Below are 23,652 nucleotides of genomic sequence, written 5' to 3' on the forward strand. Positions count from 1 at the left end.
GGGTAGGAATGGCTCTAATGTTACTAAATAGATTTCCCCACCCTTGCTTGCTCACACTTTGGCAAAATATAGTTAAACTGTCCTTGAATAATCCAAATTTGAGTGTGCCCCACATTTCTTGCTGAGATCGTGTGGCTAATTAAGTAAGCTCTGTCTGTGTTGTACGTGATGTCTGGAATGAGGTCCTTAAAGGGAGCGGACTTAACTTGAAGTCCATTCTTTTTACCCTTTTGCTTCCTCCTTCTGTGATGCCTGGAATGTGGCTCTGATAGCTGGAGCTCCAGCAGCCATTCTGAACCATGAGATGACCTTAATGAGAGAAGCCACACAACAAGTGTGGGAGAACAGAAAGGCAGAGGAGCTCGTGTGCTTGATAACCTTGAAGACTCCATGCCAGCCCTGGAATGCCAATTTCCAGATATTTTTATGTGAGTGAGAAGCAAAATTCTACCTTGTTTAAGCCAGTGTGATTTAATATTTTCTTTTATATGCAGCCAAACCGAATCCTTCCAGAATTTAAGTGATCTCCCAAGTGTTGCTGAATGAAAAGAAAAAAAAAAAGTCTTGCAGGAATGTGCTTGGAAGTTGAACGCCAGGGTGGGTCTAGATGAGCCTTTCTTCCTCCTGAGATAACCTGCCCCCACATGTTTTCGTGACTCTAGTGAGAAATGGCAGGAATGTCAGGAGTTGGTATCTTAGAGAGGCCGAGTTGGAAGTTGCACTGATCTGGTGTCCGGAATCTGGGCAAGCTGTCCTGGGCTTCCAGCCATTTGGCCCCTACAGAGTACCCGAGCCTGAAACTTAGAACTGATTTCTGGAGATCAGTCTGCGGCACGGGGTGTGGTTTCCCTGTGTTCACAGATGGAAAGGAGAAAACAAGCGTCTGGCCAGGAGCCCTCCCCAGGCTTTTTCTAAAAAGCCAGCCTCTCCCACGAGGCAGCCCCCTGGGCTGGGGGCCTGGAACTTTCAAGGTCAGAGACCCCTCTGGGAATGTGGTGAAGGTCTTAGACCCAGTAAAGCGCAGACGGGCACACAATCTGCATACACTTCTTGCCCCTTCCCTGGCCGTCCCCCTCAGTCCCAGCCCATCCAGGCCTGGACCTCTTCCCTGAACTTGTGACTCTCCGAGCTGACTGCCTTGGACAGCTCCTCCTGATTTTTCCAGCCCCCGCATCTTACCAGGTCCAGAAACCGCACGGAGCTCCTGAGCAGAGCTCTCCCCATCTCTGTGAATAGAGAATCCCTCCTTGTAGTCATTCATGCCCAAACCTGGGAGTTACTCCTGACTCCTCTCCCCCACTACTCCACATCAGGTCCATCAGCGTATCTTATCAGCTCTACCTGATGACCAGGGGCAGTCTCTGCTTCCCCCTAACTCTGGTCTGAGCCACCATCATCTTGTGCTTGGACTTCAGCAGGAGACCCCTTCCTGGGCTCCCTGCTCTTATTACGTCCCTCCAGTTTATTCTCCATAGCATCGCCAGAGGGACCATATTAACACACAAGTCAGATAATGTTCTTCCTCAGCTCAGTGTCCTCTACTGGTTCTGTATCACCCAGAAAGCCAAAATCCTCTCTCTGGTTCAAAGACCCTGTATGATCTACCCTTCCACCACCAATCCATTACCTCTCAGACCTCGTCCTTGCTCACACTGCTCTGCTGTCCTAACTTCTCTGCTGCTCTGTGAGCCTGGTAGGACTGCTTTCTGCCTCAGGGCCTTTGCACCCACTGTTCTCTCTGCCTGGTTGCTCTTCCTAGGGGAACTCCCTTGACTGGCTCCTTTACTTTCTTTGCCCAGATATCTCCATAATATCATCACTCTCCCTTTCCCTCTCCTTGCTGACTTCCCTTCCTTGCTTTATCCTCCTTGTCCCTCTTTACTACTGTAGGTACTACATACTTTATAAATATTTTTTAACTCTTGCATTAGTATGTAAGCTCTGTAAGAATAGAGATTTTGCCTATTTCTTTTGCTGCTGGACCCCCTCTGGCACCTACTCGTTGAATGAATTATTTGTCCCATGAGCACCCTGCTTTGGAGAGAGCCCTGTGAGCATGCCCTGAGCATCTCCTGGACTTGACTGCACACCTGGCACCTGCCTTCTTCTGGCACCAGCTCTTGAATTTCCCTTTAGGGAACACACCTACTCCCTTTCTGAGTCCTCACAGCTCCTGTGAGGTCGGCCCCATTCCTGACTCCAGGGCTGTGCATATGACCAGGCCAGCTGATCCTTGTATTCCCTTCTCCTGAATGGTTCATGATTGACCAGCTGTCCCGGGGAGGACCAGATCTAAGACACTTCATTTGGGGCCATTTATTGGTATGCATGGGAGAGAGACACTCTTTCCACAAGGATGGCTCACTGTACCATCAACACGGGTCTGGTGATGCCAGGTGGGAAGCTGGGTTGAGGGTGAAGCTGCTTTGGAGGAGAACTGAGAATAGGGAGGTGGAGAGACAGATGAGAGCCAGACAGAACTCCTGGATCCAGCCACACCTGAAGCTCAGAATACACATGGACTTTTTTTATTTTTTTTTTTTTAAACACTTGGACTTTTTATTCACCTGAGTTGAATAAACTCATTTTTTGGTGTATGTTGGTCTGGTTTGAGTTGGGTTTCTGTCACTTGTCACTGAGAGAATTCAGACTGACAGAAAGTTTGTGAAACATGGGTTCTTATATCCAATGAATGGAAACAATGCTTTGTTTCTATGGCATTTCTGTGGTCCCCCTGCCAACACTGCTGCTTGGTGGCCTTTTATCGCCCACAGCGGCATGACTCTCTTGGGGGGCACACCTGAAACCTGGCAATCTGAGGGTGCCTCAAAAAGGCAGCTTGTTTCTACCCCATGTGGACCCTTAGGAGATAAGCCCTGATCTTCTGGGGTTTGGGGAATCTGTGTCCTTAACCTTCAGACACAAGAGCCCCCGTATTAGTGGGGCTCCAATACGAAAAGCCCATGGCTCCCGACCTTTCCCCAGCTTCCATCCTGCTGAACGGGTCAAGGAGAAAGTCCCGGGGAGGTGCTGCTGCCCTCAGCCTGTATAACAAAGACACGCCAGCCTTGTGGGAGGCAACCTCTTGCCCGAATGCAAAAACACCGCCGCTCTCATTGTACTTGGTTTTGCCGTGACCTTTTACGAAAGGCAGTGGAGACTGGTTTTTCATTTACAGTTATCATTTAAGACTTCCTTCTCAAATACGATGTAAGCTTCAAAAAGTAAGTCCAGTACAATAAAATCTCAAATAATGGAACAGATGGCCCTGGGATGCTGCCAACACTCCACGAGGACTGTGTCTAACTCCTCTTAGTGTCTCCGAGCCTGTCTGAGCCGCTGAGGCTCACCAAAGGTTTGGCCGGATCGAATCCAACCAGTACACCCCAGCAGGGCTCCCCAGTGACACAGCCTCTCTGACTCAAGGTCATCAGATGCAAATAAGACGCCAGCCTCTGTGTGCTTCTCCTTCTCTTATCCTTCTGGTAAAGGTGGTGAGCCAAGCCCCTGCCGGTCTCCAAGGATCACTGAAAAGCAGGGATTTTCCCAATCATCCTGACAATGTATTGATAATGGAGGCTGCTTACTGACCCTTGTGCCCTGGAACCAGTTCCCCTGGGCACGTGACACTTGGGAGTGGCAACTCAGGGCAGGATGCCAGATGCACGTGAGCAAAGAGCACACGAGTCTGTGGCCCTCCTCCCCCTGCCCCAATCTCGCAATGAAGACGCAGGACGAGCCCCTCTGTGTGTCCCATCCGCGTTCTCTCAACCAGACCCTAATTAGGATGGACGGCTGTTCTCCACCCGGGACTGGAAGGAAGCCTGGAATTAGCTCAGTCGAGAAGCCTTCAGCCCTGAGAACCATCAGAACTGCCGCACGAATGAGCAGAAAATAGCAGATGATAAATTTTTTAGGACCACCCTCTGTGTGCCGGTTGTAGCAGACTGTGAGATAATGGGCTGGCCTTTTTTGGAACATGCATTATTGATCTGGGTCTGTCTAGTGGTTTATAAAAAGCCCACCCCCCCACCCCCAACTACCACCTTGCCATCCCTCACCTCCTGAAAGCTACACAACCTCCTTCAAAAGCCAGTTCTGCTGGGGAGGGGGCGGCTTGAGCGTGGAAGGGAAGGTTCGCAGGCACTGGCGTGTCTATGCAAGGGGGTGCTGCGCTGTGGGAGCTGACAGACGCCCCTGAACGCGAGGGCTTTCCACGCGCCGAATTCACTGCCTGGAATTTCTCCCTTCGCGGCACTTGCTCGTGTACGCTGAGAAGCATGTATAAAGACATTCCCGGCAATGGTATTTGTGACCGTGAACACCAACTCACACACACACGAACACTCTAGAAACGACTCAACAGCTACACCCGGAGACTGGTTAAGTAGAACAGTGTTTAAGACCACGGGATCTGGTTTTCAGTCTTGCTTGGCCACGGTCTGGCCATGTGGGTGTGACCTTGGACAAGAAACTTCATTTTCCTGTGACTTAATCTCTCCCTCTTTTAAAACAAAGAGACTGGATTTCTGTATTTTAAGTTAGCCGTGGTTCTCCCTGCTCTCTTCCCTCCTGTGTCCTTATCACGTCCATAGATCCTTTTTCTATATTTGCACATTCTTTGGTTTTATTCGAGAGTCACAGATGTAAACGTGTGATCACATTCTGGCACCAGGCTTAGCTGGATCACGTTGCTGCAGCAAAAATGTGTTGTTCCTGGGGGTGGCTGTTCCACCATTCACCTTGGTTCGGGCCAAAAGTCTAGCAGTTGCCCTAGATCTTCCTCTTTTCCTTAACCCCCTCATCCAACCACTGGTCGGTGCCTCACCTATGACTGCTCCTGCCCCAGGTCCAAGCCTCCGTCAACCCCTGCCCAACTTCCGCAGCCTCTGAATGGGGCTCTCTGTCTCTGCTCTTGCTCTTGGCGATCCCAAATTGAACATAACAGCCAGAGGGATTCTGCTGGAACCCAAGTCACCTCATAGCCCCTGCTAAAGGCCCCCTAACCTATGTCCATTTTACTAAAACTCAAAACCCTCATCAGGACCACAAGGCCCCTCACGACCTGGCCCCAGTTCACTCCTGTCTCATCTCTCTCCAGTCCACAGCCTTCCTTCTGTCCTGACCCACCAAGTTCATTGCTAACTAACATAGTGTCTTTGCCTTGCCATTCTCTTGACTCAGAATGCTCCTTCCTCATCCTCTAACTCCCAGCACAGTGTGCTGCACAGGGTTGGATGCTTAATACAGACCTGCTGAATGCACGAGGGGGTGTCTGGGCAGCCTTGAACTCTCAGGCATGACCACCGTTGAGGGACCCTGTGAAGCAGGACCCCTGTGCTCAGAGATCCGGGTGCCTCATGCAAGTACTCACTGCAAAAGTCTACCAGAAACAAAATTTGCGTCCCTATGGCCATGACTGTAGACTCCCCATGTTCATCAAACACGGTTCAAGCTAGATGCTGCTGGACAGATAGGTATTCTGTGTGTTCAACTGTCAATAAAGGTTCTGGGCTCTGATTGCTTCCTGCCTACAAAGACTTCTTGCACTTGATAAGCTCCCGAAGAAAAATCTATACTTGTGATCATTAATACAAATCATTATAAAGAGCAACTGGGATGTATATAAGTCACTTTTTTTTTTTTTGTAATTAAAAAGAGTGATGCATGCTTTTAATAATGGATGCAAAAAGAGTGTAGACTTGAAGTTGGATCTTCACCACAATCTCAGGTTTGGTAGCAAAGGCTTAGCCAGGAAACATTTACATTTGTTGCCATCTATAATATTCAATTGTCCTTTGACAGTGGATAGAGGCTAAAAGCCCACCCCTCACCTAGTCAACTATTGGCACTCTCTACCCATGAAAGCCTCCAAGATAGGGCTCCATCCTCTCTTTCCAGTCTCCTATTCCAGCCCCCTTTCCCAGGCTCCAGCCCAATCCCTTTCCTTGCTTCTGCCTCAGGGCCTTTGCACATGCTACTTCCCCTTGCTTAAAAGGCTTTTCTCAGACCTTCACAGTACACAGTGACACTAATGATTAGAAGGGAAAATGTGCAGGAGGAAAACCACACAAGGCTGTGTGCTGTCCAATACAGTAGCCATAAGTGACTACCAAGCACCTGCAAGGTGGCTAGTCCTAAATGAACTGTGTTCTAAGTGTAAACTACAGGCCAGATTTCAAAAACAATATAAAAAATGTAAACTATCTCCTGAAGGACTTTTTTTTTTTTTTTTAAAGATTTTATTTATTTATTTGACAGAGAGAGATCACAAGTAGGCAGAGAGGCAGGCATAGAGAGAGAGAGGAGGAAGCAGGCTCCCTGCCGAGCAGAGAGCCCGATGCGGGACTCGATCCCAGGACCCTGAGATCATGACCTGAGCCGAAGGCAGCGGCTTAACCCACTGAGCCACCCAGGCGCCCCTGAAGGACTTTTTATATTGATTACATGTTGAGATGATAATCATCTGAACACATGGGGTTAAACAAAAATACATTATTAATTTCACCTGTTTTTTTAAGCATTAAAAAATGTAGCCACCGGAAAATTTAAAATTGCTTACGTCATTTGCACTTATGGCGCCCGTTATATTCCTATAGGGCAGTTCTGTGTATGGGGTCCTGTTGAGAAAGAGAACTGGTAAACTCAGTGACTTCAAGGTGGGGGCAGGGGAACGGATACAAGCTAGGGAGAAAGAAGGTTTCCTGAGGGAGACCCCCTACCCCAACGGTGAGCTGGAACTACCAGTGGAGCTCAGCCCCCAGAAGGTACAGCTGAGCACCAGAAGGTGCAGCTGAGATGGACTCTGGAGGGCTTGCTCTTGGTGGCCTCATGTGTGGCAGCTTGTCCTCATGCAAGGGGACAAGTGGGGAGAAAAGCCTCTGGCAGGTGTAGCACCCACGGCTGGGGCAGGGCCTTGTGGTCTTGCGTGGGAATGCAGGGGCGGAGCCAGGGGTGAGCCAGGATGGCCTCTTGCTGGGTTAAGGAGGTGGCAGCCGGGGTGGCCTGCATGGGTAAAGAAGGCACTGAGACTGCGAGCTGGAGAAGTCCCTGACACGCCTGTCATCCGAACCAGCGAGCTAAACCCTGGCGAGAGTCCCTGTCCTCACCCGCTTTCCCCAGAGCCAAAGCACCACGAGTGGAGGAAGCTCTGGATAGGAGGCGGCCACGCTTATCGTCCTGAGGCACCATCTTTGTGAACAGGGTCACATTACTAGAAATTGTGTCCGCCCTCCCTGTCCCTGGATGCCACCAAGGAGGAGGTCACCTGAAGTGGTGATTGGAGAGGAAGGGCTCACACGTGCATGTGTGTACACACAGGTACAAGTACACGCACACACACACACATACACACACACACATACCCTGGCTGGCTCCTTCTTATTTTCAGTGTCAGCTCAAACATCACCCCCTCTGAGAGGCCCTCCCTGATTACCAATCCGAAGTGGCTCCCCCTCCCCTGGCCCCATCTGGCACAGCCCCTTTCTCCCTTCTTGAAATGATCATCCCTGTGACCTGTGTCCCTCACTTTGTGACAGTAAGGTCTATGCCTTTCTCACTCATTACTGAAGTTCCAGGCCCTACGACACTGGCACATAGCATGTACTCGATAGACACTGCATGAAAATAACAAATTGGTCCAAACATCTCTTTTGACTTTTGGAGCAATTGAGAAAGGGTTCTGCTTTAGGAACGAGTTGGAGACCCCTGGCCTTGTGGACGCAGCTGCAAAGGCACGTGTGTGGGACAACCCGTGTGACTTGGTTGAAACCCAAGCGAGCTCTCCGGGGTCTCCTCCAGCCGCCCTGCGTCAGGAGCCTCTGCCCCAGCACGGTGGCCCTGGCCAGGGAGATGCGCCCTGAGGGCCAGCTGCTTACCCAGCTCCACGTCCTGGTCGTCCGTCAGCACGAGGATGATGTTGGGCCGGATGTTTCTGCGGTCCCTCTGAAACCTGCCTTTCAGGCGGTGGTGGGACAGGAACGCCGAACTTCCCCCCAGCAGAGAGCACACGGTGGCGGACAGCAAGCAAAGCAGGAGGCTGGGCGGGGCCATTTTACGGGCCACCGATCTGGGCGTCCTGCGGGACCCAGGAGTCTGAAGTCGCGTGTTGTGGCTGTGTCTCTTGTCGCTTCTTCCCACTTTACTCACGGATCTAAAGTAGGAGGAAAAGAATCAGGTCAGTCTTTACGTAAAGGCCGCCTGACGGCTTGGGCTTGCATAATGATTTCTGGCATGGACACCGAGGGTTCCTTTGATCAGGGGGAGCTAGAGCAGTGAGAAAGTGGGAAGGAAGGAACTTGCAATGTGCTCCCGCGACACAGTGGCAGGAAAGCTTTCTGTGACTGCTTCTGCAGACAGATTTCTCTCCCGGACCAGCGGTCTTCTGAATGTGCTGGGTGCAGCCCTGGGCCCAAGTCAGATAACCAGCCTGTCTCTGAATCCACCAACCCGTTCAGCAGACAGACCAGCCCCAGAGCAAGGAAAAAGAAGGAGCCCAGACTAGGGGAAGAGATATTTCTGGGCCTCCCTTCTCCCCTCACCCTCCCCAGAGGTGAGAGGGATGGGGTGTGGTGGGGCGGAGAGGCAGAGGTGAGCAGGACAGTCCCCGCTCTAGGGCAGTGCAGCGTGAGGCTGAGGCCCGGTGTGGATGTGCAGGGCTGAGCGACCCTGTATGCATCCCAGTCCCAGCTGTGTCGCTCACCAGCCGGGTATCTTCCCCAGCAAGCCAGTAGGGAACCTCAGCTTTCCCGGGAATAAAATGGGGAGGCAAGGTGTTAAGGGAGCGCAAGCCAGCGGGATGTGTGTGAAGGCGCCCTGCAGACAGACCCCATAGCTGGGCAAGTTATTCACGTGAGTTTTAAGTTTGTAGAATCAACAAAAGGACACAGGAGAAAATTGAGGGCTAAAAAGCTACAGGAGAAGAGCTGTCACAGTCTGTTGCGACCTCGGTCACCCCTGGGCCCCCCAGGTCTGAGGCGGTCACCAGCAAAGGTGGGAGGGACAACAGGATGGCGCATCTTGGCTTGGGCAGGTCTGATCTTGTTCTGCTCTTTGCTCTCTGTGGTCATTTTTCTATTTCTTGAGGAAATGAGCCTTCAAGTCTTTCCAGATATAGACTTTAGGTCTCATTTATTTAAAATGAGAGACAGTGAGCAAGCAGACGTGCCAGGAGGAAACCAGGTTTGTTGGAGGTGGGGCGGCTTGACCTTGAAGGACTCTGCCCACCTCCCCCCACCAAAGTCCCAGCTCAGAGAACTCATCAAGGGCTCTGGTCCATAGGAGGAGATGTGCACTGCAACAAACCCCTAAGAAGTCCCCCGTTTCCCCCGACTGTGCCCTCATTCTCCATCCTCTCCAGGGCACCGGGAATATCTTCCTAAAAGGTAAATCCCATAGGATCACTCCGTGGGACTGGCCCAGCCTGAGACCAGCAAGGTATTCAGGGCACAAGATAGAAGGGACTCACCCCAGATGGCACCAGCGTGGGGTGCTCACCTCACTTTAGCCCCAGTCCTGTCCCTCACCTGCTCAGACCCCCGCCTTGGCTTCCCCAGCCCAAGGAATACAATGCACACTCCCCACCATGGCCTACAGGTGATTCAAGAGATCTAGCCCCTTCCTACCTCTTCTGCCTCCCAGCTGCTCCCCAGCCCTACAGGCTTCTTTCTGTTAACAAATCAAGTGTGTTTCTGCCCCAGGGCCTTTGCACGTGTTCTTTCTTAAACCTAGAAGATTCTTTTCCCAGATTTATTTTCTTTTTTTAAATTAAATTAATTTTTTGGGGAAGATTTTATTTATTTATTTGACAGAGAGAAAGATCACAAGTAGGCAGAGAGGGGGGGGGAGGGGAAGCAGGCTCCCTGCTGAACAGAGAGCCTGATGCAGGGCTCGATCCCAGGACCCTGAGATCATGACCTGAGCCGAAGGCAGAGGCTTAACCCACTGAGCCATCCAAGCACCCCTCAGATTTATTTTCTATACAGGGCTCACTCTCCTCTGTCAAGTCTTGGCACAAACGTCACCTCCTCAGAAAGGCCTGCTCCCCTATCTAAGGTGGTGCCCTCCACGTGAGGCGCTCTCTGTATTTTATAACTGTGTTTATTCTCCCCACAATCCCTACTACAGCCTGCCATTATCTTAGTTGCCCAGTTCTCCCCACTAAAGGCTCAGCCCCACAAGGGTAGGAAGTGGGCCTATGTTAATCACAGCTGGGTCCCCAGCTCTTAGTACTATGCCTGTCATGTAGTAGTAGTAGGAGCCCAATAAATATTCTGAAAGCTAAAGGAATGGAGATTTGGTTAAGGTCCTCTGAGTTCTGCAGACTGAGGGGCATGGAGCTCGGCAGAGCCATGTCATGACCTCCGTATGGAGGCTCCGAGGCATCACCAACCCCCGTCCCCTGTCATCCCCCCGCAGGAAGGGTCCATGGGGCGGGCTGCTCTTTGTCCCTGCTCTATGCCCTAAGAAGCCAGTCTCGCCTCTACAGGTGGCACCTGCAGTCCCCGGCTTCCTGCTAGTTCTGCCAATGGGAGTTCTGCTGGGCAGGCGGAGGCAGGAGATCAGCAGGAAATCAGCAGGAAATCAGTTTCTCCAGCTCTGCTCCCTCCCTTGCATCCCAGGCACCCCAGGGCCTTTGTCTCTCTAGGCTGGCCATGGTTCTAGCTTTCCTTTAGTCCTGGGGGCACTCTCAGCCTCCTCTTGCCCCTTCAAGCCTATGGGAAGTGATGACTCCCCTCCCGTGCCAGTTCCCTCCAGGGGTTGTAAGATTCCTTCTTTGCTCCCTTAACCCAAAATGCCTCTGGAAGTCATGCCTTCAACTGACACTCCCCGGGGCAGGCTAGGAGATGGAGCAGGCTTCTTGCTCTGTCTCCCTCCCCAAGGACCGCCAATAGGACAGCTGTGCAGAGAGGGGAGATGGAGATGGGGACCACATTCTCAGCGGAGCTGACCTGGGAACCATGACTTTCACAGGCTCCAAGGGCAAGCACCGGTTTCCATCCTGTGGCCTCTCGGCAGCCAGAGCCACCGCACCAAGTGTGTCCTGAGCTCCTGCTGTGCCACACTGTGGATGGTTAAGACACGTACTTTGGAGTCACTTGTTGGCTGACCCAAGGCAAATAACTCAACACCTCTGTGCCTCAGTTTCCTTATTTATAAAACAGGTGTGGAGGATGAACCAGGTTCATACAGAGTGCTGAGACCACAGGCCGGCACATGGAATGACCCAGAACACGTCATTCACAGAGTAAACCATTTGTGGATCATGGTCGCTGTAGTCGTGGGTGGGCTGTGAGGGGCACTCTGCCTGCAGAGTCTCCCCCACTCCCAACCACCTCCCACACAGGCACGAGCACTGTTCCCATTTTACAGGGGAGAACATGGCGGCTCAGTCGTGGTCCGGAGCTCACCCCGGGGAGGAAACGGCAGAGAAGGTCTGACCTCTGCTCCCCTGTGGGTCCCCTCCCCTAAACGCACCGTTCCCAGCCTCCCCCATTCAGACGCCACAGCCCCCCGTTGCCGCTCTATCTCCACAGCCCTTCTGCTGTGACATGGCTTCATTTAAAAACAAAAACACAAATCCGTGTTTTTAAAAAGCAAACTTTCTATCCAAGGGTAAAGGGGAAAACTGGCATTCCCCTTGCCACCAAACGAACTCACACAAAATGAAGGAAAGCGGACACTGCTACTCAGTCTCAGAGCTTCTCGTTTCTTCCTAAGGCTCTAAGCTGAGCTCTATGCCCGCCTCCTTTCCCACCTGTACACGCTCTCTTTTTAAGTGTGGAAAGGAGTCAAAATGCCTTAGCACCATCCCAGACTTTCTGCTGGAGGGAGGGAGAGACTGGAAGAGGGTTGAAAAGTAGACAAGTTCCACCATCAAATCGGTCCCTGAATTAACCCAAACCCTGGGGTGGGGGTGGTCCTCAAATCATGCTGTTTATCAGGCTGTGTCCACCTGTTCCTGGAAACACACTAGGATGCTCTGTGCTTTGCATTTGAACTGATGTGCCCACCAGCCCGCCTTCGTGTGGGAAACGCACATTCACATGCCTTCAGAGAGACACCAAACACTAACATTGAGAGACTATCCAAGGGGAGCCCCACGACTCTCTTCTGCCAGGAACAGTAACGGCGAATGCTTGTGGAGAGCGTACCATACTCCAGCCCCTGCTCTCGACATTTTACGTTTAATCCGCATTTCCACTCATCCATATTATACCCATCTTGCGGATGAGAAAGCAGAGGCACAGAGTGTTAAAAGTGCTTTTTCCATGATCACGCGATTACGTGGCAGGTTCAAAGCCAGTTCTGGCTCAAACAGAAGCCTCTGGAAGCAGCCTGCTGGGCAAGTTCCTGAGGCTCCCAGCCTCAGTTTCCCTCCTCATTTGCCAAATGGAGCAGCAGGTGGCCAGGTGTCCCCTGAGGGTCTTTGGTCTGTACCTGTGATGTAGAAGGGGCTATGGAGCTGGGAGGTGCAGTCTGTACTGAAAGCTCTGGGCCGGATGGTGGGTAGAGCTGGGAGATGTGGTCAGCTGGATTCTGTTCCTAGCACCCACGCTGGTTTTCTCAGGTCCCCTTCCTTCCCCGCAACAACCACAGTCCCTTTCAGTCCCTGCTCCCTGGCAACTACACCCCACCAGCCAGGACGCTCCCCATCTGGATGGAAGTCAAAGCTCTGTGACTGGAGACTGGCGAATAACAGGGGCTAATTATTTCATCAGATCAAGTCATTGGTAGGTCGATTTTTGATGAATTCCCCCAGCTCTGACTTCCCCTGGCCTTGTGCCAGCCTCTCTCTGGATGCTAAAGAAATCAATTAAAAATGACACATGGGATTCTGCCTCCATTTTTTCTCCTTTTTGGAAAAAAATTCAAAGTGGTTAAACAGAGAGTATGCAGTGACTCCGTACAGCACCAGTGGCCTGATGTCCCCACTATCCCCTGGACACCTCGTCTCATTCCCACCAGCTCGCTCCAAGGTCCATCTGGGTCCTTCTCTTTGTCCTGTATCTTCTACAAGTCTTGGCAAAGGCTTGCCAGTCTAGGAAGACAGCTCTAGAAATGTCTAGTATCCCAAGTGTTCAGAAACATCACTCCTGCTTCTAGATTTATCTAGAAGATAAATTAACCTGCCGAGAGGAACATGTCTCTGGGGGACCAATGACCTCCCCACTCCACAGACCACAGCTTTGGGGAAGCTCCCAGGACCTCACCCAGGCCTTCCCAGAACAACCCAGATGGTAGTCTTCCTCTGAGGATCCTCAAATTGCCAACAAGATTAGCCAAGCAGAATCTGGGAATGACGGAGCAGCTGAGGGGGTGGGGGAGGAGGATGTGGCTAGAGGCAGAGCAAGGCACTTACCAGATGGAAGAACACGCAGGAAGAAGGGAAGAAAGGGGACTGTAGGCTGTGGCGAGATGCCCCATGTGCTGGGGCCAGGTGGTCCAGACAGCCCGACCACTTAGTCCTCCTTCATTTACTTTACAAATTTTTACTTAGGACCTACTATGTGCGAGGCACAGTGTTAGGTGGTAAGATATTCCCGCCCAGAACCTAACAGCCTTCTAACTGGTTTCCCTGCTTCTACCTCCTCCTCCTTCTATCAAGTAGCCAGAGGATCCTGTTAAAACCAAAGAGGCTGTCTTCCTGCACTGAAAAGCCTTCAAGGGCTTCTACTTCATGGTGAACCAAACCCCAGACATTCCAAAGGGCCAATGAGATCCTACATGGTCTGCCCATCCCCTCTCTGACCTCATCACCTTCCATTTTTCCTCTTGCCCACCCGGCTCTGGCCACTTGGCCTCTGTGCTGTACTTTGCACATGCCAGGCATGTCCCCACCCCAGGGCCTTTGCACTTACCTGCTTTGGAGTCCTCATCCAGATATCTTCAAGGCCTTTTCCTCCCCTCCTTTAGTTCTTTGCTTACATTTTGTCTTTGTAGGTTAGCAGAAATCTCTTCTCTTCCCACTAGCACCAACCACCTCTGACAAACTACATCTTTTACTTCTTTCTTTATGGGTCCCCCCTTCCAGCCCACCCCCCACTAGAGTGTCCGCTCCCTGAGGGCATGGATTTTTGTCAGCTTTGTTTCATATCTGCATCCCCAATGTCCGAAACAGTGCTTGGCACGTAGCAGGTACCTAAGCTATTTACTGTCTTAGGAGAGAAATTTCTTCCCCGTGACAACAACCCCCAGCTGTGGTTGGGGTCCCTACCGCCCCCTTACTGCACTAGGTAGGGGCAGCCTGACTGGAGAGCAGAACACGTGACCCAGGTAGAGCCAATCAACATGTTCCGACTCACTAACTCCAGAGATTGGCCCAGAGGCAGGCATGTGACCTGGGCTTGGCCAATAGCAGACAGCGGGAAGAAACTGGGGCAGGGGGTTGGTGGCTGGGTGCAGGGAGCCGGAGCGCCATTCCCGCCAGCAAGGGGGAAGCTCAGAGGGGTGCTGGTGACACCGGGCTGAGCCTTGTGCCTGGTCACAGGCTCAGACAAGTAGCCTTTGCCGCTTCAGTTAATCTGAGCTGGAGCTGTCTTTCGCAACAGGAAGCACCAGGATCAACACAGTAAACCCCCTTACAGAACAGTGATGAAGAATAATTGATATTTATGGGGTACTTATCACAGGCCCCGCCCCTTTCTCAGCCCTCCTCCTGTTAGGTCGCATCACCCTTACAACACACTTATGAAACTGGATGATCTACTTGCAGGCGAGGAAGCTGAGGCATGGAGAGTTTCGAGAACTTGCCCAAGGTCATGCAGTTTGGAGGAACCGCAGAATATTGTCCCTTGGCCTGCTTCCTCCCCATCCTCTCTCTGTGCTTCCCTGGGCCCTGGGAGGTTCACGTGGTTGGACCACATCAATGGGCTCCGTGCTCTCTTGCTCCTGGTGGGGTCTGGCCAAGGGGGACACCACCAGGGGAAGGGACGGTGTGAGGAGGGGCCTGGGTACTTGCCAGGCGTCCCCCCTGCCCGGGTGCTGGGAACTGGGCACATCCCTCTCTTGCTCTGCTCGGGGCCACATCTCCTGTGGGTGGCCCGCTTCTGGTTCCAGCAAATGTTCCCCACTGTCCCCAGCCCCAGGGATCTGTATGACTCATTTTCTTACACTCTGCTCACACCTTTGTTGGAGGACACCCTCTGTTTCCCGCAGGGCCCTGGGTGGGTAAAGCAAGCAGACCTCACAGCAGAGATTTGCACCCAGACGTCCTGACCTCAGAGGCCCATCCTGACTCCTATGCTCACTGGGAAACTGATGAATGATACAAGAAGCTGTGGTTAAGTGTACTGAACAAACAGGAAGAAGAAGGGGGGAACTGCTGGCCTGGGGGGCAGTCAGAGAGGGCTGCCTGGAGGAGGCCTTATAAAATTTAAGAAGCCTAACAGGAACAAAGTTCTGCAGAATCCACATGATTTTTCTGAAGGAGAGGGTAGAGGACAGGGTGCTTCTGGCACGGGAAATGGCCTGAGCAAATAGCAGGCAGAGTGGGAGGGATAGAAATGTGTGGTCCTGAACCTTACAAGCCCAGTTGTCTAGACAGGGGATGACACAAGCACATCTGTTAAGTCTTATACTCCCCTGGTGTCTCCCCTTCTTCCTGGTCACAGACTTTTTCCAGCCTTCTCTCTTCCTCTCCAGGGCTGTCAAGGAAAGGACAGGAACTCCTGCAACCTATGGGCACAGACCTTCCCTGTCTTCCCTACCTAGGGCCAGGGCATCTGGGGGCTTTCTGTGCATGGGCCTGGAATTCCAGCTGGAGGCAGGGAACCAAGCCAGCTCTCAAAGCAGGACGTGGGACAAGAGAAGAGTCTTTCAGGGAGGAGGCAAAGATCAGGTTGCAAGACAAGAGCTCAGGATCTGGAAAGGAAATTAGGGCATAAAGAGAAAGGTTTGTTTAGGAACCCCATTAGTTGCACAACTATTGATTCAACAAGAAATCCTCAAAGACCTACTGCATGTCAGGCACAGTTCTTGGCACTGCAGATAAGGCAGTGGGAAAAAAAAGTCCCTGCCCTCAGGGAGCTGACATTCTTAGGAGTCAAAAGGTCAAAAGCCAGAGCTGAACACCTCCAGCTAAAAGTGAAAAGTGTCAGGAATCAAAGTACCAGCAAACCACAGTGAGCCTTTAGGACAGGACCATGGAGTATAGTTAAAGCTCAAAGAAAGTTTAGAAGCGATATATTTAAGGTACCAGAGGGATGAACATCACAAGGTTTTGTATGTAAAGTGAGTGGGTGTTTGGGAGGCCATGTAATTCACATGCCCGAATATCTGTGCATCTGCGGTCAGGTACTGTTTCACGATTAGTGGAAAAAAAAAAGACACAAATTTCTAATCTCATGGAGCTGATAGAGAGATTGGAGGAAGCCAAGCAGAGAGATATGTGCTAAAATGCAGCAGGGAACAGGCGGAGAAGGGGTGGAGATGGGGTCTGCAGCCAGACAGCCGGCGTTCAAATCTTGGTTCCACTATGGACTAGTTGTTGGGCAAGTAACTTACCCTCTTGTGGCCTCAGTGTCTTCAACTGTAAAGTGGGGCCAATAAGAGCACTTTTTAAAGAGTTGTGAGGAGGAAATGGCTTAATGCCTGTGAAGCCTTTAGAAGGGGACTGTATACACTAAGTGCCCAATACATATTGCTTAGCGTTATTTGCTGGGTTTGGGCCAATGTAATTTCTATAACAGCATCCAGTTTTCATTTGGGGACCTTCTCCCTGATCCTTGGTCCATAAGGTTCAAATTAGGCCACCACGGCAGAGCTCCCTGGCTAGACCAAGCAATCCAGACCTGAGCCAATCAGGGCCTTCCAATCCCTCTTCCTCAGTGATTGGCCAATCAGAGTAATCCGGGCACCTTGGCCTGACTAGGAGGAGATGCCTACCCTTTCCAACTGGCTAGCTGGTTCCATGTCCTTCCACCATGAAGGTGAGGGAAGACTGATGCCATCTTGCCTCATGTAGAGGTGGACTGAAGCCAACACACAGAAGAAAACAGAACTGAGAAATGGAACATACTTGGGTTTGGAAACATTTGGGACTTGGATCCAGCTAAACCTGAAGGAAGAAGATTTACCCTGGATTGTTTCAGGCACCAAGAGATTCCTTTTTCTCCTTTGACAAATAGCTTGAGTTGTTGTCTTCCTTTCTTCATAGGTCAACTTTCTCACATGTTGACTCCTTAGGACCATGAATTATTTCTTAGGTCGCTCCAAGTTGCTTTCTCTGTCACTTGCCACCGAATGAGCCCAAATGGTATTGCAACCGAATGAGCCCAAATGGTAAAGCGAGCTGGAGACAGAGTGTTGACTCAGGTGGCTTCCCAGTCGCCTCTGGCCTCTGTGTAGAGGGGCCTGACAACACGGCTTGCTAGCCCTCAGCCTGGGCCCAGGCCCAACTCTCTGCTTTACTGTAGGCAAACTTTCCTCATCCTTATTTGTCAACCGATAAGAAAAAGGTGGTGTAGAAAAGCAGAAGGAACGTGGGTGTGGGAGTCATGAATTCTTGTCCCAATTTGGTCTCAGTTTCTTCATCTGCCAAGCCAAACAGACTGTTCCCTGGGCACAGCCCTGAAGCTTGGGATGGGTGGAGCCTGACAGGTGGAGAGAAGGCCTTCCCTGACCGCCCTCTTGGAAGCAAGCTTCCCTGTTACGCTTGGCCTCATCGAAAGTTAGTTCTCTTCAGAACACTCATCACACATGTGATCCTTCAGGCACTCTCCTATTCTGGTCTTTATTTTGTGGGGGTTGTTTTCTCACTGGAAGTTCCACAGGGGTAAGGCTGTCTCGTCTCGTCTCTTCTTTTTCTTTTCTTTCCTTTTCTTCCCCCGCCCCCCACACTTTTAGATTAAAAAAAAAAAAAAGATTTATTTATTTGAGAGCGATCGAGCAAGCAGAGGGAGGGGAGAGAGAGAGAATCCTCAAGCAGACACTGAGCTGAGTGGGGAGCCTGGTGCAGGGCTCGACCTTAGGACCCTGAGACCACGAGACCATGATCTGAGCCAAAACCACGAGTTGGACCCTCAACCAACTGAGCCACCCAGGCGCCCTGGGCTGTCTCTTCTCTAAAGAGTTCCAGCCCCCGGCACAGCCTGGCTGCTAATTCTTGTAATTAGTCAACAAATATTTCCTGGGCACCTACTCTGCGCAGGCCCTCGTCTATGTGCTGAGGGTCCAGAAATAAATAGTCTCTCATGAATCAGACACCAAAATAAATCACAAGCATGAGGTGATGAGTCCTCAGGGGGTGAGGCAGGAGAGGGAGGTCACAAGCGCTGGCCGGGGGAGGGGGGGGATTGCATCTTTAAATGTGGGGGTTGTCAGTCGGGCAGAGTCCTGAAGGAGAGGAAGGAATGTGCCTTGCAGATACTTAGGGGAACGGTGTTCCAGGTCTAGGGGAAAGACACGTGCAGGTATGCTGGGGGAGGAGTGTACCTCGGAGTCTGTGGCACGTAGCGGGGGCTTGTATGGCTCGCGTGGGGTTGAGTGATTGGAAGGGTACTATTTGGAGTGAGCGGAGGATCTGGAAGGTTCCAGCCTGGGAGTGTTGAGATTGGATGTAGGTCTTAACAGGATCCTTCTGGCGGCGTGCGGAGAACGGAATGAGGGGCACGAGGGTGGGTGCGGGAGGGCCGGAGAGAAAGCTGCCTAGACGGTGCCTGGACCAGGGCAGGGGCAGCGAGGGCGCGAGATGGGAGATTCTGGATATGGTTGCATGAACCAATGAATGAATGAATGGGGGACAGACGGGCACAGGCCAAGCGCTCCAATGATGATTTCTGTATAACAAGTGATCTTTGACTTCAGCAGAATAAAGTCTTTTTTTTTTTTTTTTTTTTTTTTTTAATGCATGGCTGGCTGGTCTCTGTTTTGGAATGGCTGAGGCCACAGCTGAAATGACCGAAGGACTAGGGACTTGATTCATCGGGTGGCTGTTACGGGCACTTGGCTAGGACCTAGGGGCTCTCTCCTTCCTCCCTGTATGGTGGCTTCAGGGGTGGGCTCTGATTTCTTAAGTGGCAGCTTCCGGCTCGGAAGGTGCATGTCCCAGCGATGGGCGGTGCCGCCTCAGTTTTTCCTACTGAACTCGGTCTTCTCTCTGCTGCTCCCCGAGCGTCACCCCTCCGCCCCACCTTCTATTGGTTTCTCTATTGGTTTCACAAGACTGGCCAGATTCAAAAGGAGGGGACAGGACCCCACCTTTCCATGGAGGAGTGTCAAGGTCACGGTGTAGACTAGCACGCTGGCTATCATGTGGCTTGTGAAAACACAGGGGCACCTGCCAAGTCCCAGAGGCCAGGGCACCACAGCAGATAGAGCCACGGGGGCCTCTCCCCAGCAAGCAGCACCCTTTCTAGGAAGTGAAACTTAAACCAAGTCAGATGCCGTGTCTGCATCTGGCAAGCTTTGGAGTCTGTGGCCATGCCCAGCTTAAAGATCCCTGAGCCTCAGGAAGCCCTGGGTGACCCAAAGGCTCCCCAGACCCCACACCTCCATCTCCTATGACCCAAAGGGGATCAGTCAGTGGTGTCAGGTCCCGAAGGTTCTGAAGGGAGCAGAAGAGGCAAAGAGAAAAGCTTTCCCTGGATGTGGAAAGCAGGCACGCCCCCTCCCCCCCCCACCCCACCACACACTTCAGAGAATGAAGCTTCTCCTGTTTTGGTGGCATGGAAACCATTAATTCCCCCTTAAAAAAAACACTTCTGCCTCCTCATTTTTAAGTAGAAAGGAAACCACCAAAAAACCCAGAAACCCCAAGTGAAGTGTGTGACCTGGTTTTGGGGAACTGGCCCCTAACTGTTCTCACTTCCCCCCTGCTAACGTGGGAACGACACTCCTGAGGCGGGCTCATTGATCTTCCGGGCCCCCCGCCACCGGGCCCATGGAAGCCATCCAGGAGAGGAGGCCGCTGTGCCGTGTCATTGGGCAGCTGGCTGGCTTGTCGGGGGTGGGTGCTGGGTCATCCTTGGATGGGGGGGTGCGCTGTAGGATGTCGATAGCCTCCCTGGCCTCTCTCCTTGTGCCATGTGAGAAGCACCTGCCCCAACTGTGGGGAGCAAAAGTGTCTCTAGACACTGCCTCATGTCCCCTGGGGGATGAAATCGCCCCCATGGAAGAACCCCTGCCATCCATGGACAGCAGCATAAAGAAACAAATGTAATGACATTGCTCTTGGATTCTTGCTTGCCAAGGGCACTGATCTTTTCTTACAAGGGGAGTGGGACTCCTTGAAGACCACCAAGGAGGAGTTATAGGGACTCCTTCCTTGATGACTCAGAAGGCTCAGAAGGTTCATACAGTGAAATTCATGTCATTTATGGCCCCTAAGAGGAGGACCACTGCGCCCTGCCTATGGAAACCATGCCTTCATCCAGTCAACGGGACTGGGTTGGCTGGAGTCTAGCGGGCTGGTCCTCGGCCTAGGCTCAGAAGCTTGGATGTCGTTTGGTTACCTCTGAAGAGAGAAACCTGCATGCAGTGGCCTTTGTCTAAAGTGGGGCCTCAAACTCAAATGCCTGCAGGGGTCTGGCAAGAGAAATGAGTGACCTGGTCTGGATTTAGGGGCCCGGGTTGGGGGGCGAGGACTGGACCACAATGGAGACATCGTTTCTAAAATGAAAACATTCAATACATTTGAGACACTAAGCACACCAAACAAAGTTCCTCTGGAGCTTGCCTGGAGGCCTATTTGCAACCCTTCAAAGCTATGTGAGCTTTCCTGAGCACCTACTATGTGCGAGGTGCTATGTAGGATGCTGGAAGCAGCCATGAACATGGAGCAGGTCAGGCCTCTGCCCTCAAGGAACTAACATCCCAGTGCGGGAGACAGATGATAAAGGAAGATAAATTTCAGGTCGTTTTAAGAGCTTTGAAGAAAACTGTTAAGGAAACGGGATGAAGAGTAAATCGGGGGAGGCCCCGAGGAAGGGGTGATGTTTGAGCTGAGACTAGAAGGTAGTGAGAAGTCACTTGTAGGGGAAATGCTTCCTAACCAAAGGAAAAAGCAAGTGCAAAGGCCCTGAGGTAGGAATGAGTTTGGTTGGTTTAAAGAACAGAATAAAGACCAGTATGGCAGGAGCAGGGAGCAGGAGTGGCAGCCTGCCACAGAGGAGGTTGGACATTACCTTCCCCCAGCCCACACCTTCCAGGTAGGCCACACCTGTTGTTCTTGCTAGGTGTTTAGGGGAAATGGGAATCAGACACAAATTCCCACCTCTGTTCTTTGTTCTTTTGTCTCAGCTGTGGACAAAAGCTTCCCTGGCAGCTAGTTACAAAGTTATTTCTGCAAAAGGCCTTTGGCCAAAAGCAATAAGCTGGACCTGAACAGAGTCATTATTCACCCCGAATTGTGGGCTGGCTCTCAGTGTAGACTGCCTCGGCTGGGACTGAGGATTCCAATCCCCTCTATTTTTTAACCCCAGAGTTTACCCCCACAGGACCCGTATTTATGGTTCCAGAGACCACTGTTCCCTTCGAGAAGAACATAAAGGGATAAAGGCCTATTTTGGCAGCCCCATATTAATAATCCAATTATTTCTTCCCCTTCTACCCAATCCACCGCCGTGAGCGCCATCCTCACCCATCACGCCCCTGCTATTAGCAGATGAGCTTCTCATTAGCTCACCTTGGTAACAGCCTGGCACTTACAATTATTTGAGAAGCTTTGTACTCCTTGGTGGGGGAAGGAGTCTGAAGCAACTTTTACCAAGTAACCCACTAAATTTAGAGACGCAAGTGGAGAGAATTTTGCATGACAGGTCCATCTCCAACCCTGGCATGCTGTGCAGTCTAATCAGCAGCTGGAAATAGACTGCCAAGGGAGCAAAGCCACAGGTTAGAGGTGCTCCTTGGGCTCGGATCAGCTTCTCCTGCTGCGGGTCTCACTGTGGGCCGCAGGGCAGGGTGGGGCCTCACTGGCTATCAGCAGGTGTGCTTAGTGTACTGTGGCTGGAGAGGGCGTGAGGGCTGGCTGCCAGTGTCCAGGTGGCGTGGGGTCTAGGGAGGTGGGAGCACACTTCCTGTGCTGGTGGATCCTCATTACGGCACACGCTCTCCCTTCCAGGAGCCAGATCAAATGAGCCCCATCTTTGGGGTTAGGATGCTGAGACATGACAGCAATTGTGGGAGCTGATTTGGCCCCATAAAGAGGGATCTCAGGCCCCCAGCAATGCCTGGGTTACAGGGCCCCTGACCTGGAAGAGATGCTACATAGATTTGGGCATTCTACTCTTTTTTGGGGGGAGAGAGGAGGGGTTGAGGGAGAGGGGAGAGAGAATCTTAAGCAGGCTCTGTACCCAGCATGGAGCCTGATGTGGGGCTCAATCTCATCACCCTGCGATCATGACCCGAGCAAAATCAAGTGTTGGACGCTTAATTGACTGAGCCACCCAAGGTGCCCTTTGGGCTTTCTATTTATACTAGATTTTTAGAAAATGCATCCATTCATCCATCCATCCATCCATCCATCCATCCATCTTCTAGTCATTCATTCAAAAATGTTAACTGCTGACCCCGGGGGAGTTACTTATTCAGGGGCCGAGTAGTGGTTCCTAACCTCGTCCAGCATCTGGTCCCCTTTTCCTGATCCTGGAAACCCAATTTCCTTCTGAGGATTTTCTCTCCTTTGCCAAGATGTGTCACCCTCTCCTGCCGTGTGACCCAGGGGTGATCATGTGACCCAAGTCAGTCCATCACACCCTCTCATGAGGCTTCTGACTCTTAAAAGGGAATGTCAAGAGAAGGAAAAATCTGGGGTGCATTTGTCCCCATTGGAACCCCTCCTCCTGCAACTCTTGCTCTGGGGGCCCTAGGGCTTCCTAGGCTAAATCCTTAGAAGTCCTGGCGGCTGTCCTTTTTGTGTTCCTAGGAGTCGGGCTACTCCGAGACCACAATACTGTGAGGAAACGCTCCCAGCTGTGGGAAAAGGCCGTGGGGCAGAGCACGGAGGACTCAGCGGATGGCCCCAGTGAGCTGCAGGCCATTCGAGCGGAGGCATTTTGGATCTTCCAACTGATATCACAGGAAGCAGGAAAAGCAGGAAAGCACCCAGCAACCCACAGAATTTTTTTTACAAATTCACTGTTGCTTCAAGCTGGGGCTGATCTGTGGTTACAAAGCAGAAACACAACCAAACAGCCTTGAATGACCCTGCTTCGAGCCCATTCCTCCAACTGAACTGTCACAAATGACCGACGATGAATCAAGATGTTTGGTCTCCAGCGGCCAATGGCTTGAATCGGGTGAAGGCGGGGAGGAGAACTCATTCATTCATTCATTCTCTCAAGCATTGTTTCAAACAGCCACCGAGCTGAGCACTGAGGGTACCAAGACGAACAATGGTAAGGAGCCCGTTTCCAGTGGGGGCACCGCACGTGGTGCCTCAGTTCCCTCGATTACAAAATGGGAATGATAATAGGCCTTAATCGAAAGTGTTGTGATGTGTCAATGCTTGGCAACCCAGCACCCGACAGACATTAGACTTCTGTTGTTATAAACAAACTTGGGATGCGTGGTCTCCAGAAATAGCTGGGGGGGGGGGCAGGCGGATGAATTCCAAGGACCATGGGGGGGGGGGTCAGACAGGTGACATGAATGAGTGAAGGGGGCCCAGGGTAAGAAAAGCCCACGCGCTCCCTTCTCTCCAGCTCTCATTCT

The 23,652-nt window shown here is 51.7% G+C and overlaps 1 protein-coding gene across 1 annotated transcript in view; it reads right to left on the reverse strand.

Annotated features, from left to right (window-relative positions):
* Positions 1-23,652, reverse strand: part of LOC309857193 (extracellular sulfatase Sulf-2-like) — a 75,329-nt gene that overhangs the window by 40,797 nt on the left and 10,880 nt on the right. Inside the window, exon 2 of the mRNA XM_082750005.1 lies at positions 7,878-8,152. Within this exon, the coding sequence (XP_082606131.1) occupies positions 7,878-8,052 (175 nt within the window). The 5' untranslated portion in view covers positions 8,053-8,152. The remainder of the gene's footprint in view (positions 1-7,877; positions 8,153-23,652) is intronic.

This window comes from Mustela nivalis (genome assembly GCF_964662115.1).
Source record: "Mustela nivalis genome assembly, contig: HAP1_SCAFFOLD_494, whole genome shotgun sequence".
NCBI lineage: Eukaryota > Metazoa > Chordata > Mammalia > Carnivora > Mustelidae > Mustela > Mustela nivalis.